Source organism: Leptodactylus fuscus, chromosome 4, assembly GCF_031893055.1.
Source record: "Leptodactylus fuscus isolate aLepFus1 chromosome 4, aLepFus1.hap2, whole genome shotgun sequence".
NCBI lineage: Eukaryota > Metazoa > Chordata > Amphibia > Anura > Leptodactylidae > Leptodactylus > Leptodactylus fuscus.
Window position 1 is genome coordinate 204,560,589 of NC_134268.1, and position 25,468 is coordinate 204,586,056.

Here is a 25,468-nt window from a genome sequence, read left to right on the forward strand (position 1 = left end):
TGTTGCCTAGTCAATCCTCCTACCCCTCAGCAGTTGTAACAAGAGTCTACACTACAGTCAGTCTCCTTCCCCCTCTGACAGTCATATACCTCCCATGAAATTTGGAGCAGTGACGCGGGATAATGCTTGCTCACAAACAGTAGTCTCAGCTTTGCTATATATTGCTTTGCTTCATAGAAGCAATTTGTACAAGAATCTGTTCAGTAAACAGATGATCACTACACCAAGAATAGGAATGAGATCAAGGCAGTAGTGAGACTGACTGAGAATGCATGTCCGCCAGCACTCCCTTGTGTAGGTGGACGTGCAGATTGATATAGGCTTTCAACACCAGGTGGCGCATATTATATATGTAAATGTAATAAATTCTCAACAAATCATCTTCTAAAGCATGTACATTAATAATACTAATACTTGTCCATGATCTATACAATGACTATAATATCTACTCGTGTAAATATTAATATACAACTGAAATATTCTGTACTATTATGTAAAAGATGTCCTTGGTGAGGCTTAAAGGAGGACCAGCAACCTGCTCGGAAAAGCCCGATGACACATCATCAGCATTTTGGTGCCTGTTCAGCCATTCCAAAGATATAAGCTATTTCAGTTTTGATGCAAATTAGGGACTACTAGTCAAGTGGGAGGTAATATTCTGGTTTCCCTGGATGTCTCTGTGTTCTGTATATCATACAGTGTTACCGCCCACTTGTCTATTATACAATAATTTGCATCAACACTTGCAGAGCCTTGGAATGGTTGAACGGATTTGGATAAACAAAACATCAAAATGGTCAAGATGACACCGCTGATGAGATGAGGGACATCATGTGTTTTTCACTCCTGGTTACAAATTCTCTTTAAAGAGGACCTTTCACCAGCAAATCCAGCACTTTAAATCATGTAATAGTTGATACTCCACTGATTCCAGCACAGTTGGAATTTTTTTTCTAGCCCCCACCTTTCCTGAGCAATCAATGTTGCTAGTTTTGCTGTCTGATATTTATTTTCTGTACTGTCAGGAAGGCAGTGTCAGGCAGGAGCAGACAAGGGGTGTGACTCAGACCTCTGACACTGGCTACCTCTGGTTGGAGCTCTGAGTCACACCCCCTACATGACACCGCCCCTTCTGACATTACAGAGCTTAAAGGGATCCTATCTTTTAAACACATTTTTTTCTCCCTAACATGTGGGAATAGCCTTAAGAAAGGCTATTCATCTCCTACCTTTCCTTGTCTTCTCCGCGCCGCCGTTCGCCTGCAATCCTGGTTTTTCTCGGTATTCAAATGAGCTCTCTCGCAGCACTGGGGGTGGGCCCCAGCACTCAAACAGCACTGGGGGCATCCCCAAAGCTGCCAGAGAACTCTCCAGCTCCGTCTCCATCTTCTTCTGCAACGAGGTCTTCACTGCGTCTTCTTCCGGGGGTGTCTTCTAACTTCTAGACCTCGGGCCTAGGGCAAGCTGACTGTGCTACAAGAAAATGGACGGTTACAATACTGTGGAAGCGGCCATTTTTCTTGTGGACGTGGGCACGCACAGTCGGCTTGCCCTAGGCCCAAGGCCTAGAAGTTAGAAGGCGCCACCGGAAGCAGACGCGGTGAAGACCTCCTTGCAGAAGAAGATAGAGGCAGAGCTGGAGAGTTCTCTGGCAGCATTGTGGACGCCCCCTGTGCTGCGAGAGAGCTCATTTGCATAGGATTCCTTTAAATAGTACATCAGGCACCAAAACTACCTGCGCTTGTTGCTCAGGAACGGTGGGGGCTAAAGAGAAAATTCCAACTGAGCTGGAATCAGTGGAGCGGCGACTGTTAACAGATACTAAGAAATAGACTTGTTGGAGGTGGTGAAAAGTCCTCTTTAAGCATGCCTATACTCTAGGGGCAATCCCATAGTAGCCTCCAGTACGGATATATTTCATAACCATTGACATAAGTCTATTTTATATTATAATCCTGCTTGTTTTATAGGTCTAACCTATAATCTCCATATTGCTGAAGGCTTTCATAAAGTAAGTGTAAGTATCCAGTAGTGGATTGAGTCTAGACAGCCCTAAGACGGTATCTTCAGACATCCCGAAAGCCTTTCAATAAGGCAAGTGAATAAGGGTATCAGTGGCCATAAGCTGCGACGGCATTAGAAAAAGACTTTTTCATAATGGAAGTGGCAAGCCAGAAACAAAAGGCGCGCATAATAAAAATGCAAATGAGCGTGCTTTACTAAAATGATAACTTCGGAGCCTTTTGTCGGGCGTTCTCCTGAAGCCGTCTTACAAGGTAATGACTGTTTGCCCAGAGATTTAAAGTGAAGTGCTCAATAGCATGAGACGCCTGCACGGTGCTATGTGTGACAAGCATGCAAAGCCACGTTAATGTTCAGAATATGAATGGCCTCCGGGTGGCTGCGGCACCATGTAGAAAGCCAACTGTGCTGATATCTGTGGGCCTGATGGACTCCATGCGGCTTCCAGGCTGAAAACTTCACCGCTTTGACATGTGATGTGCTCCTTGTGACACCAGCAGCACTGTCACAGAGGAACGGCACAAAGACAACAAGCCCCCCTCCCAATCGCCACTCTCTGCAACCCCCGGCCACAAAACTCCTCGCTTCTGCCTAGTTACGAGCAGCGCTGTCCTAAACCCATACAGGGTAAGTGTGGGTGTATAGGCTCCAGCTGCCTTCCTGGACACAGCCTCCATAATAAATTGACCTGAATGATGAGGGCACACAAAAACAGTATGATAAGCATTATCCTTGTCAATAAAAATGTCCCCATGTGTTTGCAAGTCTTTGTATCTAATGTACTGGCGGCTTTTTCAGGATCCTTTTTTTTTTTTTTTCCCCCTTCCCTCCTTCCTTTTTCCTATTCATATTTTAAGTATGCGGCAGAATGCAGGAAATTATATGACGGGCACGCCGGATAATTGTGGCCGCTCAGCGGCAGCCCCGAGAACTCTTTTGTCGCGTCCCTTAAAATAAAAAGACTTTCTAATATTGCAGATCATTTACCAATCAGAAGATGACCCGGAGAAAGAGAAGCTGCTGGAAGAAAACAAGGAGCTAAAAGAGAAAAGGGATTCGCTGCAGGAAAGGCTCCACCAGCTGGAAATTGTTCTAAAGGACAAGGACAAACACATCCAGTCATTAGGTAAAATGGGGAGAGTGGTCCCTGGACCAGGCGCGTGGTGATGGAGATTGGGAAAAAGCGCTAGAATACGGCCAACATTACACTGGAAATCTAGCGTTCACATCTACATTGCAGAATCCGATAAAAATCGCAGATGAAAAAGTCCAGCGTGTAGGCCCAACAGACTCCATTATAGAGGATGAGATCTTTTGGGCTCCGCTGGTCACTGTAATTTTGCAAAACAACGGCAGACAGCGCTGATGTGAACAGAGACAAATTTGCAATTCATTTTCTTTCCAAAAATTGCTTGCTGTCATTGAATGTCCGCCTTTACATCCACGTCTGAAAATGGAGCAGAGTTACTAATGCAAACAGGCCCCAAAAAGTGGTGTATGTGCCTTGCAGTTCACTTCTTAGGGCTAGTTCACACAGGGCATGGTTAGGCGTATTTTGGTCCTTATTTTGACGCGGGAAGCCGCGTCAGAATAGGGCCAAAATGCGACTGTCGCGGATTCCGACAGTCGCAGCTTCCCGCTCCAGAGTAGGCCCAAATAAATGGGCCTAGTCCAGAGGGTGCTGCCGCGAGGCGGATGTCGGGGCTGAATCAGCCGCGGAATCCGCCTGAAAATAGGGCAACCCGCTTCTTTTTTCTCCATGAGCCGGAACATACCACTCACGCGAAAAAAGGAAGCTAGCAGTCTACATAGATCTCTATTGTGAGGAGGCGGATTCTGAGGTGGATTCAGAGCCAAAATCTGCCCCGTGTGAACGATCCCTTAGACGCGTTTTATAATTTGCCCAACACGAGGCGTGGCTTACCAAAAAGTGCACGGCTTTACTATCAGGGAATTTATTAAGACTAGTGTCTCCATCACTCAAATCCCCTCCACTGTAAGATGCACCAGAATTATCAAGAGACTTGGGCTTCCTTATAATTCTGGGGAATCTTGGGTGGTCCAGTGTGCCAGAACCTAAATTTCCACCACCCCGACCTGCCTTGATCTCTGCTCCACTGCACCCACTGTCTTTGGTACAAATCAAGGCCATGTGGCAAAGAGGCCTCACATCTATGGCAGTCATTTAATGGACATAATATAGTAAATTCTTCCCATTATATTTACTAGGTTGCCCAATGTGTAGCCTCCATCCAATCTCCACTGTCTGCACCAGGCCTTAGTCTACTGTTAAAATGAATTAAGGCTAAGGCCCCACTGGGCGTAAACGCAGCGCTAAAGCGCTGCGGAAAGAACCGTGGTGTGAACGCACTGCGGTTCTTTCCGCAGCACTTTCAACAGAAAGTTCGGGGAGTTTTCCTCCGCGGACTTTCTCTTAACATTATATGTACGGAAAAGCCGCCGGTGTTTCTGTAGATATAATTGACATGCTGCGATTTACAAAGCCACAATGGCTTTGCAAATCGCTTCGATCTTTTCCACAAAGTGGAGATGGGATTCCCATGAATCCCTTCCACTTTGCTTGCACTGTAAAACGCTGCGATTTTTCCCTCAGCGTTTCCGCCGCGGGCAAATCGCGGCGTTTACGCTCAGTGGGGCCCCGACCTAAAGGAGTTTTGTCAATAAAGACATTTATCTCCTTTTATAGGGTTGGGGATAAGCGTCAAATCCCAGTATTCAGGAGAACGGGCGCCAAATATCCACCGTGCTTCCTTCATGTGAATAAAGCGCCAGTACGCTTGTCACACCATTCACTTATATGGAGTAAATCCAATAGAAGCTAATGAAGCCTGGGCCAGCGCATATATGGGGGGGGGGGATCATTGGACCCCCATTCTGATTGCTGGAGATCCCCAGCAGTTGGACCTTCAGGAATCTGACACGTATCCCCTAACCTGTGGATTGGGAATAAGTGTCTTTAACAAAACTTAGTTATAAAGTTATGTCTGCATGTAACTTGTAGTTGGGGACCCCAATATCAACTCCCAGGGGCTGCATTTTATAGGTAAGTATATACTGCTCCACAGAATAGGTGATCAGTATACATATATTCTTCAGGGTCTATTCACACTACTAAGGTCCACAGCCCTGTGCTATCCATGAGTGAGTCTACTTTTTGACTTATTGGAAACATGGCTCCTTCTTCACAAACCCAGATCTCCCATTGAAAGGCAATGGGTCCATGAGAAAAATAAGATGCCACACTGGTGGGTGAGTGTGAATATAGCCTAAGCATGTACACTCCACTCCATTCAAAGTCTATAGGAGTGACGGAGTCTATAGGAGTGACGGAGTCTATAGGAGTGACGGAGATGGGCCAGTACAATGCTCAGCTATCTCTGTCAGTCCCATAGAGGTTGAATACAGTGGCAGCTTGACTACCATCCCATACTAACTCTCCTGAATCCCCATTCTAGTAATCTGGGGTATCCCAGTGGGTCTTCAGTGATCCTACATTTACTATCCGACCTCAGGAAAGGTGGTAAATATTTGTTTATGGGATAACTCTTTCACTCCCATGACCCCGTACTTAACCAAAGACTCACAAGCAAGACTACGTCACAGTTGCAATGACCCGCGGGATTACTATTACATACGACATTGCCGGTGACTCTCCTCTTCCCATTAGGATCTAGCAGGGGCAGTGCTGATAAAAGGGCACGTTTTAGTTTCCCATTAGGGACTATTATGAACATTAATCTTTTCGGGGGGACACAGACCATATTCCCTGCACATGTTTGTCATATGATTTAATGAGTCTTTTTATCTTTTCATCCAACCCTTTCAGTTCCAGAAAACCACCTGCTAAATCTCGTCGTATTTGCTGTGACTAACAGCGGAGATGTCCAGTCTGGGTATTGATGGAAAGCAGCAGGTCTTCCATGCCACACTTGGCTCTTGAACTTACTTCTTAATTTCTCTCTAAGCAGCCGGCCAAACAGCAGGAAAAAGACCCTGAATGTCAAGGGCAGTTGTGAGGGTCACCGTAGTGCCAGGACACCGGGCCAGCAGGCAATGACCAGGGGCTTACACGACTGACCTCCGCTGCGTGCTATGAATGCCTGCTCGCGGCAATGAGATTTCACGCTCTGCTTTTTTTCTTCTATTGTTCTAGATCGGGATGTGGGCGCCATGAGAGTCAGAATGGAAGAAGACCAAAGGACCATTGAGAAGGTGTGACTTTTGACACTCAGTGATGGCTTTTTTACGTATGTTAATAGCCAGCCTGTAGCTTTATCTCAATCTCCACCACAAAACTGGCCCAAAAAAAAAGGCCGACGAACAAAACAAGTTTTTGTATGTCCAGATTGATGGCTTATTTGAAGGGGATGAAAAGATGACAAACAGCCGATCAAAGTGAGATGTGCTGTGCGCTGAAGACGGCTTATCACAGGGTAGATATGGCGGCATTATGTCACGCAGTAACGCTAGGACACAGCTCATTTAACCACATTATTGTCCGTGCAGCAGCACTCAAGTGTTACAGTGTAGACGGCTGTTCACTGCCCCGATTGAAATGTAACTATCTGGAAAGTTGTGTCTTTATTGTTACATTTCTTCGCATCTAAAATTCTTTCCCGTCGTCGTCTTTGTCGTAAGGAAAACCAGACACTCTTGTATCAGGGTGCGACGATCATAATATAGTCATATGTTAACATATTCATATTATTTTTTTATGCAAAAGATTTTACTTTGAGATCAGAAATTCTGAAGTTTTTTAAGGAATCATAATTTTATTTTTAGCGGGGAGAGATTTGTGACAAAAAGAATGGTGGTGGTTTTTTGGAGCAGAGAATGACTTGAAATCCGCTCCAAAACAACACTGTGAAATCACCCTTATACAAACAATGTACATTATCTGATCAAACCTATACATGACCAGTATGACTAGAGACCTATGTAGACATAAGAGAAAATTCGGCCAAAGAGGAAAGACACACAAACACGGGGAGAACATACAAACTCCTTGCAGATGTCCTTGATCATAACAGAAACACTGCAAAAGATTCTGTTCTGCTGATCAAATGATATTGGGATACCATATATACTCAAGTATAAGCCAAATTTTTCAGCACAGTTCTTGTGCTGAAAAAGCCCCCCTCGGCTTATACTCGAGTCAGCAAAAAAAATGTTTTTATTTATTAATTTTTATTTTTTTTTAGGTCTATGACCAGCCGCAATATCAATGTATAAAATCTCCCATAAAATAGTGGGGGAAAAAAAGAAGCTCTAAATCCCTCCTTTCCCTAGAATACATACAAAAGAAAATGACTGTGAAACACATACACATTAGGTATCCCTGTGTCTACTGAATATGGGGGATCTGCAGTGCTCCTGTTCCGTTGGGAAGGGGTTAATAGGAGCACTGCAGATCCCCTATATTCAGCCAGACTGAATTCCAAGGGGGGGAAGAAATAACAGTCCTCAAGCTCAGGGAAGGGGCAGACAGACAACCAAAACACCCCCTCCCCTTCCCCAGCAACTACTGCACCCAAAAACTCCGACCATTTTAATTTTTGAAATTTTCCAGTAGCTGCTGCATTCCCCCCCCCCCCCCCTCGGCTTATACTCGAGTCAATAAGTTTTCCCAGTTTTTTGTGGTAAAATTAGGGGCCTCGGCTTATATTCGAGTCGGCTTATACTCGAGTATATACGGTAAGTCTTTTAGGAGATCAGAGTTACTTGTGGCATTACCGACAGCCCCAGTAGTTGGACCTTCATTCAGAGACAGAAAAAGATATCTTGAGGTCCAAGGCAAGGATATCAGAACACACTCTGCGTCTCTAATATTTAGCGTGATAGTTGTTAGATGGACAGTTGTTGCCCTTAGGGTTTGTTCACGCAATGAAATTTCCTGCTGATTTTAGGGAGATTACGCCAAAAAAAAAAAACAACAGAAGGCAGAAATCGCAGCAGGACAATGAAAAAATAAGCCGCAGTTTCCACAATTGATTCAGCCGTGGACTCTGCAGCTCATAAATCCACAATGCAATCTAACGCATTTCACTATGGAGGATCGGGGAGGGCAGAAAACAACCAGAAATGCGAAGAGGATAACTACCTCCAATTCCTCTTAATTTTCCACCATGTGAACATACCCTAAGCCACCTCCTACTCCAGCAATAATGAGTGACGACCTGTCCTATGGATATGACATTAGTGCCGGAGGAGGGAACATTTTGACTTTGTAACTACCCTAAAATGGGTAAAAAATATGCAAATCTATTCTCCAGGATGTAATTAGGAGGACAGTGCCTCTGTATGTCGCCCTCTAGAGGGCAGCCCCCTTAACATCATGCATGGCTCAGTTAATAAGCCTACTGACATGATGCGGGGTTTATTGCCAAATTAATATTTCTATTCCAAAAGGAACAGATTCCCAGCTATGGACAGCGCTTTTTCGGTCTTTTGGACCTCTTCAGCATAGCGCAGGGATACTAATAATGTTCAGGGATTTTTTTTATACCTTTGGTAAGAGAATGACACTTAGTGCTTTTTTTTTCTTTTATTTTAGTTGTCATCAGTTCAAGAACAATTGAAAATCGAACTTGAGAATGAAAAATCTGCTTCATCTACCCTGGTAAGCTATTGACTATAAATGTATCCATGTACCAGGGTATTGCCGCCTTTCTTATCCCTTTTCCATCCTGATCTTCAGCATCAATCATTTCCTATAGACTGACATAAAGGGCAGTGGTTGTTAGGCAGATTATTCATAGTTAACCAGATGTGTATGTGCTCCCCTAATTCATTAAAAAGCCAGTGACTGAATTCCTATGAAAGTAAATATGTAACAAGCTATACATCTAATTAATTATACAATATTATCAATTGTATAATGTAATTAAAAGTAAATAATTATTTTATTTTGAAGTCGGAGCTGGTAAGTTTTTTTCTGACTCTGGCTCCACCCAGAATTTGTCACAGATCCAACTTCACAGCCCTGCTTGTCAAGTTTTTTTTCCCTCTTTTCCTACCCTTCTAAATCTCTGCTCAGTCTGTCTTGGTCTCCCAAGGCAGAGTGTCCGCTTACAGAGGTATCAAATTACAACTGCTTCTAGAAGTTTATGGAGAGGGGAGGGATAGGAGGGGGAAGTCCTAGTCACACACAGACTTGTTGCTGCAGCTAATAGTAAGTATTTCACCCCAAGTGTTTTAAGTACTTCTCTATAATTGATTACCATATATACTCGAGTATAAGCTGAATTTTTCAGCACAGTTTTTGTGCTGAAAAAGCCCCCCTCGGCTTATACTTGAGTCAAGCAAAAAAAAAATTATTATTTTTTTTTTTGGGAGGGGGTCTATGACCAGCCGCAATAGTAATGTATAGAATCTCCCATAAAATAGTGGGGGAAAAAAGCTTTAAAAAAAAATGTAATAAAAAAATAAAGTAAATAAAAGTTGTAAATCCCTCCTTTCCCTAGAATACATATAAAAGTAGAAAATGACTGTGACACACAAACACATTAGGTATCCCTGTGTCTGACAGTGCCCGGTCTACTGAATATAGGGGATCTGCAGTGCTCCTGTTCCGTCGGAAAGGGGTTAATAGGAGCACTGCAGATCCCCTATAGTCAGCCAGACTGAATTCCAAGTGGGGGGAAAAAACCCAGTTCTCAGGCTCAGGGAAGGGGCAGACAGACAACCAAAACACCCCCACCCCTCTCCCAGCAACTACTGCACCCAAAAACTCCGACCATTTTAATTTTTGAAATTTCCCAGTAGCTGCTGCATTTCCCCCCCCTCGGCTTATACTCGAGTCAATAAGTTTTCCCAGTTTTTTGTGGTAAAATTAGGGGCCTCGGCTTATATTCGGGTCGGCTTAAACTGGAGTATATACGGTAAGGCTGGAAAATAATTGAGTGGAGACTGGGAACTCTGTTGCAAAAAACGCCGAAAATCGGAGGAGAGAAAAATTCTGCACCGAGGTCTTTTCCCTCCACCAGCTTCAATTCTGATAAGGTGGCCCCCTTTATAGTCAATGGGGTACACCGGGCTCTGTGTGTAACAGACTGACTCTCCGTTGTTTGGTTCCCATGGTGGACCCCAATGACGGAGAGCACAATGCTAGCACAAGAGAATTAGAACGTAGAATCTCCTCTTTTCTCCATGTACTATGTAGGATGACATCACAGCTGCTAGTCTTCACCCCCCAGCTCAGGAAAAACTTAAAAATGAAGAGGACTGCATAGGGCAAAACTGCTAAACATGCAGAATACAAGTCATACAATGACCATAAATAGCGTTATTCCTCATATGAACACACATGGCGTCTTATCATGAAGAGTAGGTACCCCATAGGCTGCAACAAAACTTCCCAGTAGCATAAACAAATAAATGTAACATTCCCTAGTACTGATGGGAAAGAGCGGTTTTCCTATTGCGCCCATCCCACTGCTGTGTTAACCATAATCGGAGCGGTCTGTGGCGTAATGTTTCTCACAGTCGTAATAACTAGGCCTTTGTTACGCTGGCAGCCGGCCTTGTCTATAATAAGAAATAAGTCACAGCTTGTGCCCAACATTCAGCATGTTCTGCAGAAGAATATGACACTGTTCAGAAGAGAAGACTCGCTGACACCAAATCAAGGCCGCCTTTAGATATGTAAAGAGACACTTTCTCGCTGCTTGTCAAGCTCAGTGCCAAGTCGTGGAAACTTTACGGATCCCATTTTGTCGGCTTAGCGCAGGGTATTGTTGGGCTTGGTGTCTTAGAAATTCATGAAAAACGATACTTCAGCATGACAATAGGGGCTGTCTATGGATGCGACTGGTGAGGGCATAATATTAGGCAGAGATGATCTCGTGGCTTCATATTCAGCTCAATAATGAGGAGTCTGTTGGCAAAGTGAAGATGTCGCCGGATCTGCACAAGTGCAGTTATTGCTGCAGACAGGGCTGGTTGTATACTTTACATTAGTTTATGCAGTCCTATTAAGTTTTTTTTTATGTTAAAGGGATTGTCCACTTTAAGGCCAATATTGAGGGACAAATATTATTGTTTGTATAATGAATAGTTGTACAATTTTCCAATATACTTCAGTACCAATTCCTCAGGGCTTTCTAGATCTCTGCTTGTTGTCATTCATTCTGCTTACCTCTAGTGAATAAATATCAGTCAATGGTCATGTGATATACAGTCCTTGGTCATGTGATATACAGTCCATGGTCATGTGATATACAGTCCATGGTCATGTGATATACAGTCCATAGTCATGTGATATACAGTCCATGGCCATGTGATATACAGTCCATGGCCATGTGATATACAGTCCATGGTCATGTGATATACAGTCCGTGATCATGTGATATACAGTCAATGGTCATATGATATACAGTCCATGGCCATGTGATATACAGTCCATGGTCATGTGAAATACAGTCCATGGTCATGTGATATACAGTCCATGGTCGTGTGATATACAGTCCATGGTTGTGTGATGTACAGTCCATGGTCGTATGATATACAGTCCATGGTCATGTGATATACAGTCAATGGTCATATGATATACAGTCCATGGCCATGTGATATACAGTCCATGGTCATGTTATATACGGTCCATGGTCATGTGATATACAGTCCATGGTCATGTGATATACAGTCCATGGTCATATGATGTACAGTATTAACAATTGTATGTTTATTAACAGCTCCAGCAACAAAAACAAGATATGGAAAATACCCTGAAATCCAAGCTAGCCGAAAAAGACAAAGAGGTAAGTCTGTGTGGAACATGTCACATTTACACACCCTGAGCTTAACAGGTCCAGACCTCTGCAAGTGAATGGGGCTGAGATGCAATAGCAAGTACAGCCACTATACAGTGTACAGTGTTGTGCTTGGTAAAGCTGGGTTCTTACTACCATTACTTAGGGCTTGTGCAGGACTTCAAAAACATGGCTGCCGTTTTCTTATCAGGCAGTGATATGCTATCCGTTGGTCATATGGCTATGCTGCAGCTCAGTCTCGTGCTTTTTAATGGGATGTCACTTCCACAATGGACAAGATGTCACTTCCTGCGAGGAAGAAAGTAGCCATGTTTTCGAAGTCCTGCCCAAACTCTTTAATGTCCATTGCTGTCATCTGTCACAGGATAAGAGCAACAGGCATTAAATGACATCTGTATACAGAACCCCCTCCGTCTAATGTCAATCTACATTCAACCTCATGTAGAAAATAAGAACATTTCCTTTGGTCGTGTTTTTTACTTTTCTGATGGAAGAAAAAGTCCTACGAAGCATCCGTCATGTTTTTTACATTATAGTCAAAGGAAATGGCCACAGATGGAGGGGGCGCCATCAGTGCCTATTACTCTACTACCTACCATTAATGTATGTTACTGTCATCCTCTGATGAATGAGCAACATATTCCAATAACAGTAGTGTGAACATACCATAAGTAGTAAAGTGGTCACAGCACTTGCCTGAATTCTGCAGTCTCTTCATACATCTGATCAGTTGGGGTGCTGGGTTTCCAATCTCCATCAATCTGAAACTGATAACATATGGTAAGAGTCACTCATCTCTTAAGCCTGGAAAAAAAACCTTTATATTCAGGTCCTTAAAGGGGTTGTGCAGGACTAGGAAAACATGGCTGCTTTCTTCTTCGCAGGAAGTGACCTCATGTCCGTTGGTCACATGCCAATGCCACATCTCCGTCCCTCGGAGAATGAGAGTGAACCCCAGTATGGCCATGTGAGCAATGGACATGATATCACTTCCTGAGAAGAAAGCAGCCATGTTTTCCAAGTCCTGCACAACCCCTTTAAGGACCTGACTATAAAGGGTTACCGCTATAAATCTGTTTTTCCATTTAATGGTAAGTTGGTTTATACCATTCTGTTTTAGGTGTAAGATGATGAATTTTATGAGCACTTTTAACTCCTTGTGTAACTATCACACCCCAAACCCCCACTATTTTGCAGGCTACCATGACAGACCAGTAAGTACACCGCGCGCACCGTAACTCCACAGCTTGCAACTTTTGACACATTTCTTTGAGTCACATTTCTTTGCGTCGGCATATCTAGGAGAGAATTAGCCTAATAGTTGACAATTTGTACTTATTGCCGAGCTGTTTACTCACCGTATCAATCACACTTATTTCCAGAAATCATGACACTTGGTGGGAACCAGGCACATGTTACGATAAGGCAAACGCAAAACTGTTTCTCTAACAAATAATAGATTTATAACCAGGTAAATATGTGACCAGTGCACTGGGATACTGAACAACTCCCCATAGCCCCTATAACGAGGCGGTCAATTAACCCGATCGCTGCATGAAGGGGTTAAACGTATTCTTCTAATATCAGAGATATACACATAGTGGAGCGCTGCTCGGGAATGTATAGGACATGTCACATGGGGAGGGCTGAAGGGTGGATTGGATTGTAATTTAGTACTTGGATTTTTAAATTGGGTTTTCACTTAGTATTTTATATTTAAATATATGTATTATATAACAAAAAAATATATATCAGAGAGATTTATTTGTAGGGTTTTCATTTAGTATTTTATATTAAAAATATATATATATATACACACACATACACACACACACACACACACACACACACACACACACACACACACAGTCCTATGTAAAAGTTTGGGCACCCCTATTAATCTTAATCATTTTTAGTTCTAAATATTTTGGTATTTGCAACAGCCATTTCATCATTTGATATATCTAATAACTGATGGACACAGTAATATTTCAGGATTGAAATGAGGTTTATTGTACTAACAGAAAATGCGCAATATGCATTAAACCAAAATTTGACCGGTGCAAAAGTATGGGCACCTCAACAGAAAAGTGACATTAATATTTAGTAGATCCTCCTTTTGCAAAGATAACAGCCTCTAGTCGCTTCCTGTAGCTTTTAAATCAGTTCCTGGATCCTGGATAAAGGTATTTTGGACAAACAATTCAAGTTCAGTTAAGTTAGATGGTCGCCGAGCATGGACAGCCCGCTTCAAATCATCCCACAGATGTTCAATGATATTCAGGTCTGGGGACTGGGATGGCCATTCCAGAACATTGTAATTGTTCCTCTGCATGAATGCCTGAGGATTTGGAACGGTGTTTTGGATCATTGTCTTGCTGAAATATCCATCCCCGGCGTAACTTCAACTTCGTCACTGATTCTTGAACATTATTCTCAAGAATCTGCTGATACTGAGTGGAATCCATGCGACCCTCAACTTTAACAAGATTCCCGATGCCGGCATTGGCCACACAGCCCCAAAGCATGATGGAACCTCCACCAAATTTTACAGTGGGTAGCATGTGTTTTTCTTGGAATGCTGTTTCTTTTTGGACGCCATGCATAACGCCTTTTTTTATAACCAAACAACTCAATTTTTGTTTCCAAAATGAAGCTGCCTTGTCCAAATGTGCTTTTTCATACCTCAGGCAACTCTATTTGTGGCGTACGTGCAGAAACGGCTTCTTTCTCATCACTCTCCCATACAGCTTCTATTTGTGCAAAGTGCGCTGTATAGTTGACCGATGCACAGTGACACCATCTGCAGCAAGATGATGCTGCAGCTCTTTGGAGGTGGTCTGTGGATTGTCCTTGACTGTTCTCACCATTCTTCTTCTCTGCCTTTCTGATATTTTTCTTGGCCTGCCACTTCTGGGCTTAACAAGAACTGTCCCTGTGGTCTTCCATTTCCTTACTATGTTCCTCACAGTGGAAACTGACAGGTTAAATCTCTGAGACAACTTTTTGTATCCTTCCGCTGAACAACTATGTTGAACAATCTTTGTTTTCAGATCATTTGAGAGTTGTTTTGAGTAGCCCATGATGCCACTCTTCAGAGGAGATTCAAATAGTAGAACAACTTGCAATTGGCCACCTTAAATACCTTTTCTCATGATTGGATACACCTGGCTATGAAGTTCAAAGCTCACTGAGGTTACAAAACCAATTTTGTGCTTCAGTAAGTCAGTAAAAAGTAGTTAGGAGTATTCAAATCAATAAAATGATAAGGGTGCCCATACTTTTGCACCAGTCAAATTTTGGTTTAATGCATATTGCGCATTTTCTGTTAGTACAATAAACCTCATTTCAATCCTGAAATATTACTGTGTCCATCAGTTATTAGATATATCAAACTGAAATGGCTGTTGCAAACACCAAAATATTTAGAACTAAAAATGATTAAGATTAATAGGGGTGCCCAAACTTTTTCATAGGACTGTATATATATATATATATATATATATATATATATATATATATATATATATATAAAAAATGTATATATATTATATAGATATTTATTTATATATATGTTTTATTTTATTTTTTTAAACCATTTTCAGCCGTTTTAATTTTTTTTAATGATTTTTAAGGTATATTTAAAACCAGCAACTTTTTGTAATCTGTTGTTATTTTCTGTATTTACTTTCTGTTGTTATTTTCAGATTTTTTTAAATTTTTTTATTGTTTTTCTCTACATGATTATGGGGCGGCCATCTTGTCTGAGCTTGTCCTCTGCTGTGTTAACAGCATTTAGTGATCTGCTTTACAGCATAGACATGGCCATAGGTAGCAACAGACCGGTTTATAGGAGATTTTTCTAGGCATGCTCCGCGCAGGGAGGCGTAGGAGATGAGCTGTGACATCATTTCTTGTCAGTAGTGGATATAATGATCGGTTATAGGTGTTATCTATACAGGTATTATCTTAGGCTGCCTTCACACGGAGTAACGCCGGCTGCCATTCACAGCCGTACACACGAGCGCTGCGGAAGGCTCCCGAACACCTCCCATTCACTTCAATGGGAGCGCTCATAAAGCTGGCGTTACTCCGTGTGAAGGCAGCCTTATAGTGTAATGTTATGTAAATGAGGTGACTGTTTAAGCGATTTCAAGACTACAAAGACTTGTCAAGTGTCTGTTTATGATTAAGCTTAGTGGTCAGAGTGAAAATAGCAGGATTTTTTTTTTTTTTTTTTTAATGTAGATTGGGAGCCCCATATAGGGAACACAATGTACATTTTTTTTCCTATCAGTATGTCTTTGTAGAATGGGAGGAAATCCACACAAACACGGGGAGAACATACAAACTCCTTGCAGATGTTGTTCCTGGCGGGATTTGAACCCAGGACTCCAGTGCTAACCACTGAGCCACCGTGTTGCCCCAATTTTTTTTTTTAATACGAGAAAAATATTTAAAAATTCTTAAAAATATGTTTAAAATAAAAACTTGGTTTACACATTGGTCATTCTTTGGTGACGCATACACTTTAAAGGGGGTTTTGTGGAAATAAGTATTTTTTAACGTTAAGCGATGCGTCCTTCAAGAGTGGAAATTAAAAAGATTCACCCATAAGACATCAGTCTGGTGCCTGACCCTTGTTCGCACACAGCACTAGAGTAACATAAGGTCATGGTCATGTGGCCTGATATGACGGGGTATAGCATGTACTGTGTATACCATCTTGTCATGTTGTACATGCAGTCCAGGCTCTAGGTAACTTGTCATAGAGCAGGTTAGTATATGGTTTTGTCAGAAAAGATACAGGAGGAAAAATGTACCATATTCGTGGCATAATTTGCAACCAAAAACTGTCTTGCACCATATTTGCAGGTATTTAGACACTTATGGTCAGTTCAGTAGCCGAGTGTGCATGTGTCAGGAGAGATAGCAAGCAGATTTCTACTATGTATGGCCAATATTACTAAAACATATTGTCTTATTGACTGGAGGGAAGTGGTAGAGACCAGTTCACGGTGGATTGACAGCTATTATCCCCCCTATAAGCCCTGCAGGGGGCTATGTGGAGGCAGGGGCGGATAGGGGACATTATCCCTGCAGTGTCTTATGTAAGGTCTTTAACCATCCTGAGTACACTGAAGTGAATAACGTCATACAGACATCTGTACAATACAGCGGCACACGTGTGAGTGGGCTAGTCGGGCCTTTAGTGATCCGGCTTTTGCCGTATACAATAAACCATATCTCTGTATTATATCAGTCCCATCAAACTAATACTGTATTGTTGTAGTATATATATAGATCCGATACACTGAGATGTTCTTTAAATGAGTTCTCTTACAGCACTGGGGGTGGTCTGCGCATGCCCACAGTCACAAGAAAATCTCCCATCAGCTTACTGTTTAAGCGGCCACAAGAAAATGGCCGCTTGCACAGCTTACTGACTAAGAGTCCATTTCCTTGTGGCCCGGGCATGCGCAGTCGGCTCTGCCCGAGGCCTAGAAGATTGAAACCCAGGACGGAAGAAAACACAGGGAGAGGGCGTTCCTGAAGAAAATGAAGACGTCTCTGGAGAGCTCTCTGGCAGCATTAGGGACACCCCCAGTGCTGCGAGAGAACTAATTTGCATACCAAAGAAAACCAGGATTTCTACGGCGCAGAGAAGACATCTACAGTTAGGAGAAGAATAGGCTTTCTTAAGGCTATGCCTATGTGTTAGTCAGAACAAAAAGGGTATCCAATGATCGGATCCCTTTAAAGGAAAACTCTCTGCCCCTATTTATTATAGGAATCAACTCCAGCATTTCCGTAGGTAGAATTGACATGCTGCGATTTTCAAAAACGTGGGCGTTTCCAAAAACACAGCATTTCCGTTGCAGATTTTTTTCTGCAATGTGTGGATGGGATTAGGCCGATTCGTATCCACTTTGCATGAGTTGTAAAACACTGCAGTTTTTTGCCACATCCAAAATTATGTGTTTTATCAACATGGGGCCCGGCCTGAATCTGAAACTTTTCTAGATATTCACTGAAGACTCGTAGGAAACATGGAGGGATAGATTTTTTCGTTTTTTTTTTTTCTTTGCACTGATAAGCACATGTCACTTTATACATGTTTGCCTACTGTATTTCCTATGTATTTAATATGATGAATTTTTTGGAAAAAGCACGGTATATCTCCTTCCGATACCTTGTCATATTCAACAAACCTTTGAGACCTGGTTTTCTTTTTGGAATTGAATTGATTTTTAATCATTCACCTGTGTAAAGTAAAGATTTTTGGATACACCTACTGTAATGGGTCTCTTATACGTATGCAACTTGGTGAGGTTTTTTTTGTTAGAAAAAAATAAAATAACACACCAAGAAGGATTTGTAGGAATGGAATGAAATCTTAAAATTCTCACTAGCGATGGGTTTCCGTTCTTCGGGTCCGTCTTGATTATTGCCAAGATCCCCCTAGTCCCCCACAAGCACCTTCTGGGAACGTTGGAGGCAATTGCCTGCCTGGGAAAAATGTACAATATGCTGTGGACATATTGCCATCTCCATACACAATGGGACCCCATACAGATCCCAAGGATTTTGCTTTATATACAGGGCATAAAGCCCTTTATATGCAGATAAACAGGTTGGGGAGCCGTGCCAGCTCGCCTTTAGGAAACAGAACAGTCTTATGAATAAAAATGTATGCCCCGACCACTACCTCTCCTGTGCCCTTGTTCCCCCTTTGCCATTATGGAAGCCAAAAAAAAATAAGTCACTATAAGGGAACCCTGATGTGGATACAGTGCGGTACATCCAATAAGTGTGATACATTGTCTCCAATGCTGATATAACCCATGTACTGTATGTGTGTACGTACTGTATGTCCTTCTATTAAGTAAGGGAAATAATACAAGGAAAAAGCCAGCAGCTGCCTCTTGGCCCTTTCACGATCTGAAGGATTTGCTGGAGTACACTCTTAACCCCATCATCTTTTGGGCTTATTGGCAGGGGACCAACATGGCAGTCTGGCGACTTACTTTGCTGGACATATTAGAAATAAGGGGCCAAGTTTTGCAGCTGTCATTATTTTACTCATCTTCATGACAAGGTTGTATCTATAGTCCATTATTACATTGTAGTGGAAGAAATGTATGTCTGGGTCAAATATTCTGATAGATAGATAGATAGATAGATAGATAGATAGATAGATAGATAGATAGATAGATAGATAGATAGATAGGAGATAGATAGATAGAAAGATAATAGATAGATAGATAGATAGATAGATAGATAGATAGATAGGAGATAGATAGATAGATAGATAGATAGATAGATAGATAGATAAATAGATAGATAGATAGATAGATAGATAGATAGATAGGAAATAGATAGATAATAGATAGAACGATAGATAGATAGATAGATAGATAGATAGATAGATAGATAGATAGATAGATAGAACAATAGATAGATAGATAGATAGATAGATAGATAGATAGATAGATAGGAGATAGATAGATAGATAGATAATAGGTAGATAGATAGATAGATAGATAGATAGATAGATAGATAGGAGATAGATAGATAGATAGATAGATAGATAGATAGATAGATAGGAGATAGATAGATAGATAGATAGATAGATAGATAGGAGATAGATAGATAGATAGATAGATAGATAGATAGGAGATAGATAGATAGATAGATAGATAGATAGACTATTATTTTTTTCTTAGATTTAGTTGTATAGGGTCAATAGAGTCATTTATAACCATATCAGACTCAGGTAAATTCCCTTCAAAATTTCGGAAGCTTTCTAAGCCTTTGATAAGTACCTGGATTTTCCCATGATGCCACTGCAGGATACTCCACATTGCACCTAATGCATTTAGGGGAGAAGGGCTCTGGAATACAATATCCTATGGAACATGCCATGACTGTATAAGGCCGGGTTCACACGGAGTATTCTGGCTCGTCATTTGGTACGTAGACGCTGCGGGAGGATTTGCGGGCCGTATACGCTCCCATTGTTTTCAATGGGAGCCAGTACCATACACGCGGCGCTATTTTGCAGCCGTGATTTTGTGGCGGCCGCAAAATAGCGCCGCGTGTACGGTACCGGCTCCCATTGAAAACAATGGGAGCGTATACGGCCCGCAAATCCTCCCGCAGCGTCTACGTACCAAATGACGAGCCAGAATACTCCGTGTGAACGCGGACTAAAATTGCAAGCAGGTACAATATATAGGTGTCTTTGGGTTCTTCATTATAGTTCGGTAAAATAGGACAGATGGCTAATCTCCAGTGACCACTAAGGATCAGGCATACTGAAATCCAACATGTCCAACCCTTCTTTCCACCAACACCTGCCACCAGGGAGAGTCAGGATACCCCCATATGCATTAGATGGTCGTCCAGTTTCATCTGCATATTATATTGGGGCTTTTGCCTTTTAAGCTTCTCTCTAGACCTTGTGGAGGAAACCTTAAAGGACTTTCCCATATTAAGAGGTGACCGCATATTGCTTGGATTTGCCGTCACTTATAAGTCCTGGAACGGGCTACAATATCAAACATAGTCTACTGGGAAAGAGTGATGCTGTCTCTACAAAATTCGACCATTTTCTCTAACCAAGGTCAATCCCTTAATGTACCCTTACACTAAAATAAGTAAAGTAGAAGAGTTCACTACTGGTTCTGGTGACAACGCGAAGAAGACACAGACGTCAGTATGGTGATGAAACAGGTGGACATCTGTTTCTTAAAATGTTCAAGACAGTCCATAGCTCCATACGGAGAGAAGCGGCCATTGATCTTTCCCCATCTTGAGTAAGTCACTGACCACTTTTCTAAATGCAACTTCAATAGAATGTAGTGGGCGTAAAACAGATTGTAAGGGGTCACGTGGACAATGGCGGAAGAGAAATGGGGTCAACCTGTTATAAACAAGGCATTCAGAAAGACCAGGGATGAGGGGAAACAGTGCGAGGAAGTGGAAGTTTTACAAGAAACACGGGGTCATGAGGAGGTTCTCTAATATAGGTAGAATCAGCGTGCAAGGGACAAGCTGTATATAATGACTGATCCTTTATAGGGTTCAGTGAGCAGATCGTAACGTACCCTTCTTATTCCCTGTTATATTACCTTAAAGCCGTTAGCTGTATCGGACAACTCCTTGGAGGAGATTTATGATAAAGGGTTTTTTTTGCTGGGGTTTGTCTTGCCATGGTTTGCACCAAATCCCATTTTCTTACGTTGGAGTTACGGAACGGTGTAGAGCTGTATAACTTAACTTTTTCCGTTCGTCCTAACCTGGGATTTGCATCGAGCTGTTCTCAGCTCAGCCGTAATTGGCTGAATTGGGAATAATCCTTTAACTACATCCACTTTTCAGTAGTGCAGTGAGTGGCCAATCTGCATTGTCTTTACATATGACATGGCAAGATCACATGGATATTAATCACAGCAGATTAGTCGCCATAAACTCTAATGCTATGGTCTACAATGACAGCGTAGTAGATGAGGTATACACAAATATCATACACATACTGCGTCAGAGACTTGTAGCACAAGGCGACCTGTGCCTGTCAGTCAATCCTGAGGGTTTCAGGCCAAACACAAAAACCGCAGGGTTTTACAGTACTTACAAAGTAGATGGGATTCTGGCTAATTTCATCCACACATTGCAGAAAAATATCCGCAGCGGACATGCTACGATTTAAAAAACCATTACATTTTTGGAAATCACAGCATGTCATTTATACGTATGGAAACACTGATGGTTTCCCTATAGGTATAATAGGGACAGAAATTCGACAGAGGAAAACTCTCTGGACTTTCTGGGAAAAACACAGTGGAAAAAAAATGTGATGTGTTTCCACCGCGGCACTTTTTGGCTGCAGTTTGCTAGTAGAGATGAGCGAGTACTGTTTGGATCAGCCGATCCGAACAGCACGCTCGCATAGAAATGAATGGACGTAGCCGGCACGCGGAGGTTTAAGCGGCCGCCCGCCGTCAAAGCGGAAGTACCAGGTGCATCCATTCATTTCTATGGAGCGTGCTGTTCGGATCGGCTGATCCGAACAGTACTCGCTCATCTCTATTTGCTAGGTGTGCCTTAGCCTCACTCGTGACTTTTAGTGGATCCATGGATATATTGTGGGTTGGGACGGTTTCTTCTTCTATTTGGTTAAAAGCGAGTATCCCACCTCCCTACTGAATTGTCATAGTGGGCCACCAATGGGATATTCTGTGGATTGATGGGGGCTTAAAATATCTAAATCCCAATGTGACAGATTGTGCCCTCCCATTCCATACCACCAAACAAGTAGTGGTTAAAAGCCTCAAGAGCGATCACGGTATCAGGGCTAAATATATCAAAAGTGACAGACATCCACTAAATCCCTCTTAGGGCCCCTTCACACGGCGTAAGCGCGCCACTCATTTAGACACGTATACACGTGTCCGAGCACGGCGCTTCAAAACAGAGCCCATTGATTTCAATGGGTGCCAATATACACGCTCTCCCCATTGAAATCAATGGGCTCTGTTTTGAAGCGCCGTGCTCGGACACGTGTATACGTGTCTAAATGAGCGGCGCGGTTACACCGTGTGAAGGGGCCCTTACATAAAAAAAAACATATTTAATCCGTTAAAAACTAGGTATAGCCCTAATGCCTTAGCTGAGCTCAAATAATGCCGTGTTATGTTTTTGCATGTTTCTGTCATTATTTTTCCTTTAATGGGTTAAAACATCATTGGCGAACCCTTAGTTTTTCCCACTTCAGAACATTGTACTTTGCCTGTTGTAAAGACTTAAAGGGGCTCTTGATCACTTTCCTCTTCACAGGCCATGTGACTTCACGTTTATTGGTCACATGTCCTGATCGCCGCTCAGTCCCATTAAAATGAATGGGATGTGCTGTGATACCAAGCACAGCCGCTGTACAAATGTATGGATCTTTGATTGTAAAAGACTGCGACGCTCACCAATACGCTGCAGCGTCTTCAAACAGCTGATCAGTTGGGGGCCCGGGTGTCTGACCCCTGCCAATCTTTAGGATGGATCATCAATTATTTAGCCTGGGAAATCCCTTTAAGGCCTGGGCGTAAACGCCGTGGTTTTCTCGAGGCGGAAACACTTTGGAGGAGACCGCAGCGTTTTACAGTCACAGCAAAGTGGATGGGATTCTAGAGAATCCCATCTCCACTTTGTGGCAAAATACAGTATATGCAGTGGACAGCTGAGATTTCCAAAACTGTTGCAGTATTGGAAATCGCAGCATGTCAGTTATACCTACAGAAACACTGGCCGGTTCCCTATGGGTAAAATTGAACTAGAAAACCTGAAGCTCTGCAAACTTTCTGTGCATAGTGCTGCAGGAAGAACTGTCATGCGTTTCTGCTGTGGCTTTTCCTGCAATGCTTTTTTGCAGCGGGACCCTACGTGAAGCCTTAGGGTAAGCTCACAAGGGGTCTTTTGGTCCAGAACCTGAGGCAGAGGCCGCCTCAGGTTCCAGACCAAAAAACGGCATCTAGTCACGCACTCCTCTCCGGATTAGGCCCAATGAGAGGCCGAATCGAGAGGCGAAACAGCCTGAAGAATGAGCATCTCGCTTCTTTTTTTCCGGGTCCCGGAAAAAAGAACTGACCGGCTCCCTTTGATTTCAATGGAAGCAATCTTTTTGGTCAGGATTGAGATACAGCCTCAAAATCCTGACCTAAAAACCCCTGTGTGAACTTATCCTTAACCTTATGGAATTTACCAGGATAAACCAGGGGTAGCTGCAATAGGTAAAACTTAAAAGAAGAAGTTATACTCGCCTACTCTTCAATCCCCATTTCCCTCAGGTTCTGGTCCGGGCACAGCTGGAAAGGCCGAGGCTCAGGTGACCCATGAGGCCAGTCACAGGTCACATGTGCCATATCTGTAGATATACATGTTGGAAATCACAACGTGTCCGCTGCATGTATTTTTCCACAAGGTGTGCATGGGATTTACTAGAATCTCATCCACCTTGCAGTGACTGTGTTTACGGCGTGTGAGGCCCCGGCCAAAGACAAGAAAGGGACGATGGGAGATTTCAGCTCTCTATCCTGAAGAACAGTTAATGCAGCTCTTAGCTATATTACAAGCTGTAACTCAGGATCGATACAAGATAAGTAATGCAATGTATATAAAAAAGTTTATTTTTATGTGCACACTTACCAGTGTTGGAGGTGAACTTTACCTTATTTTAGGATCTCTCCTGTATGATGAAATAGGTTCCGTAGCAAAGACATAACATGTGACGTGCGGTGAATATCTGCACTATTTATCTTCCCTCGTAATGATGGAAACAATCAGCATTTCAGTAATATGCAGATCTGGGTCAAGGACGGGCGTTTGACAAACACACAGGTGCTAGATTCTCCCTATTGTCACCCCCTGATTTATTCCTCCTAATCCTCTCTGCATTATGCGGTGTTTGTCCACCATTCGGGGTGTCTATCCTTCATGTTATTCTCCCATTCACTCCCTTCTGCAGGCATCCAGACTTGGCTTTGGAAAGTCGCCCCTGCCCATGTTTAATCTGCCTGTCAATACTTTTTATTGTGCATAAATTGGTGACAGGATCAAACAGGGCTGACAAGAATGAAGCCGTCATTGACACCCTCTGTCTTCCAGCGACTACCAGCCTAATGAATATGTTAATATCGGTGATCAATGCTGAGACCAAACCACTTCTCCATGTCTGCGATTCACGACAAGTGCTGGCTGCTGCTGCTCAATAAAACTCGAGGGTCTTATATTTCATTTTCATAGTCTGTAAGTGCCCCCTCAGCAGTGTATTAGTTCACTATTGTAAACTCCCACGTGGATTATTTTTCCTCTTTTTTTATTTGCTCAGAAAAGCATTTGTTTCCCTTTTCCACGCTCGCCCGCTTTCACACAAATGCAGGTGCCCCGACTAATAAGAAACATTGGGACGTCCGCTCCTCTTTCAGCCTCGAGTATTAAAGGAATTTCTCCTACCTATTTTTACATTTCCATGCCCCCCCCCCTCCCCACTCTCAGAACTGAATGCTATAAAGTCTGCCTAGTAAGGCAATGAAATAATAGAGCCCCCATGTGTTCACGTACATAGATAAACCCTAATCTCTTAGACCAGTGGTGCTCAACTTATGGTATGTGTACCCCAAGGGGTACGCTGCAAAGTCTCAAGGGGTATGCACCCTGACTAGGAACCATTACTCTGGTAGTGGCAGATTTAGTGAGTGCTTAGCTTCCAAGGTTCCTGGGGGGCTAGCGCCATGACTAGGAACCATTTCTGTGGTAGTTGCAGATTTAGCGAGTGCTTAGCTTCCAAGGTTCCCGGGGGGCTAGCGCCATGACTAAGAACCATTGCTGTGGTAGTGGCAGATTTAGTGAGTGCTTAGCTACCAAGGTTCCCGGGGGGCTAGAGTCATGACTAGCAACCACTGCTGTGGCAGTGGCAGATTTAGTGAGTGCTTAGCTTCCAAGGCTCCTGGGGGGCTAGTACCATGACTAGGAACCATTGCTCTGGAAGTGGCAGATTAGTGAGTGCTTAGCTTCCAAGGTTCCTGGGTGGCTAGCGTCATGACTAGGAACCATTGCTTTGGCAGTGGCAGATTTAGTGAGTGCTCAGCTTCCAAGCTTCACAGGGG

At 42.8% G+C, this 25,468-nt stretch overlaps 1 protein-coding gene across 1 annotated transcript in view; it reads left to right on the forward strand.

The window, feature by feature from the left end:
• The window catches only part of C4H10orf67 (chromosome 4 C10orf67 homolog), an 86,686-nt gene that overhangs the window by 24,604 nt on the left and 36,614 nt on the right, over positions 1–25,468 (forward strand). Inside the window, exons 6-9 of the mRNA XM_075271733.1 lie at positions 3,001–3,148; positions 6,197–6,255; positions 8,597–8,662; positions 11,733–11,798. Of these exons, the coding sequence (XP_075127834.1) occupies positions 3,001–3,148; positions 6,197–6,255; positions 8,597–8,662; positions 11,733–11,798 (339 nt within the window). The remainder of the gene's footprint in view (positions 1–3,000; positions 3,149–6,196; positions 6,256–8,596; positions 8,663–11,732; positions 11,799–25,468) is intronic.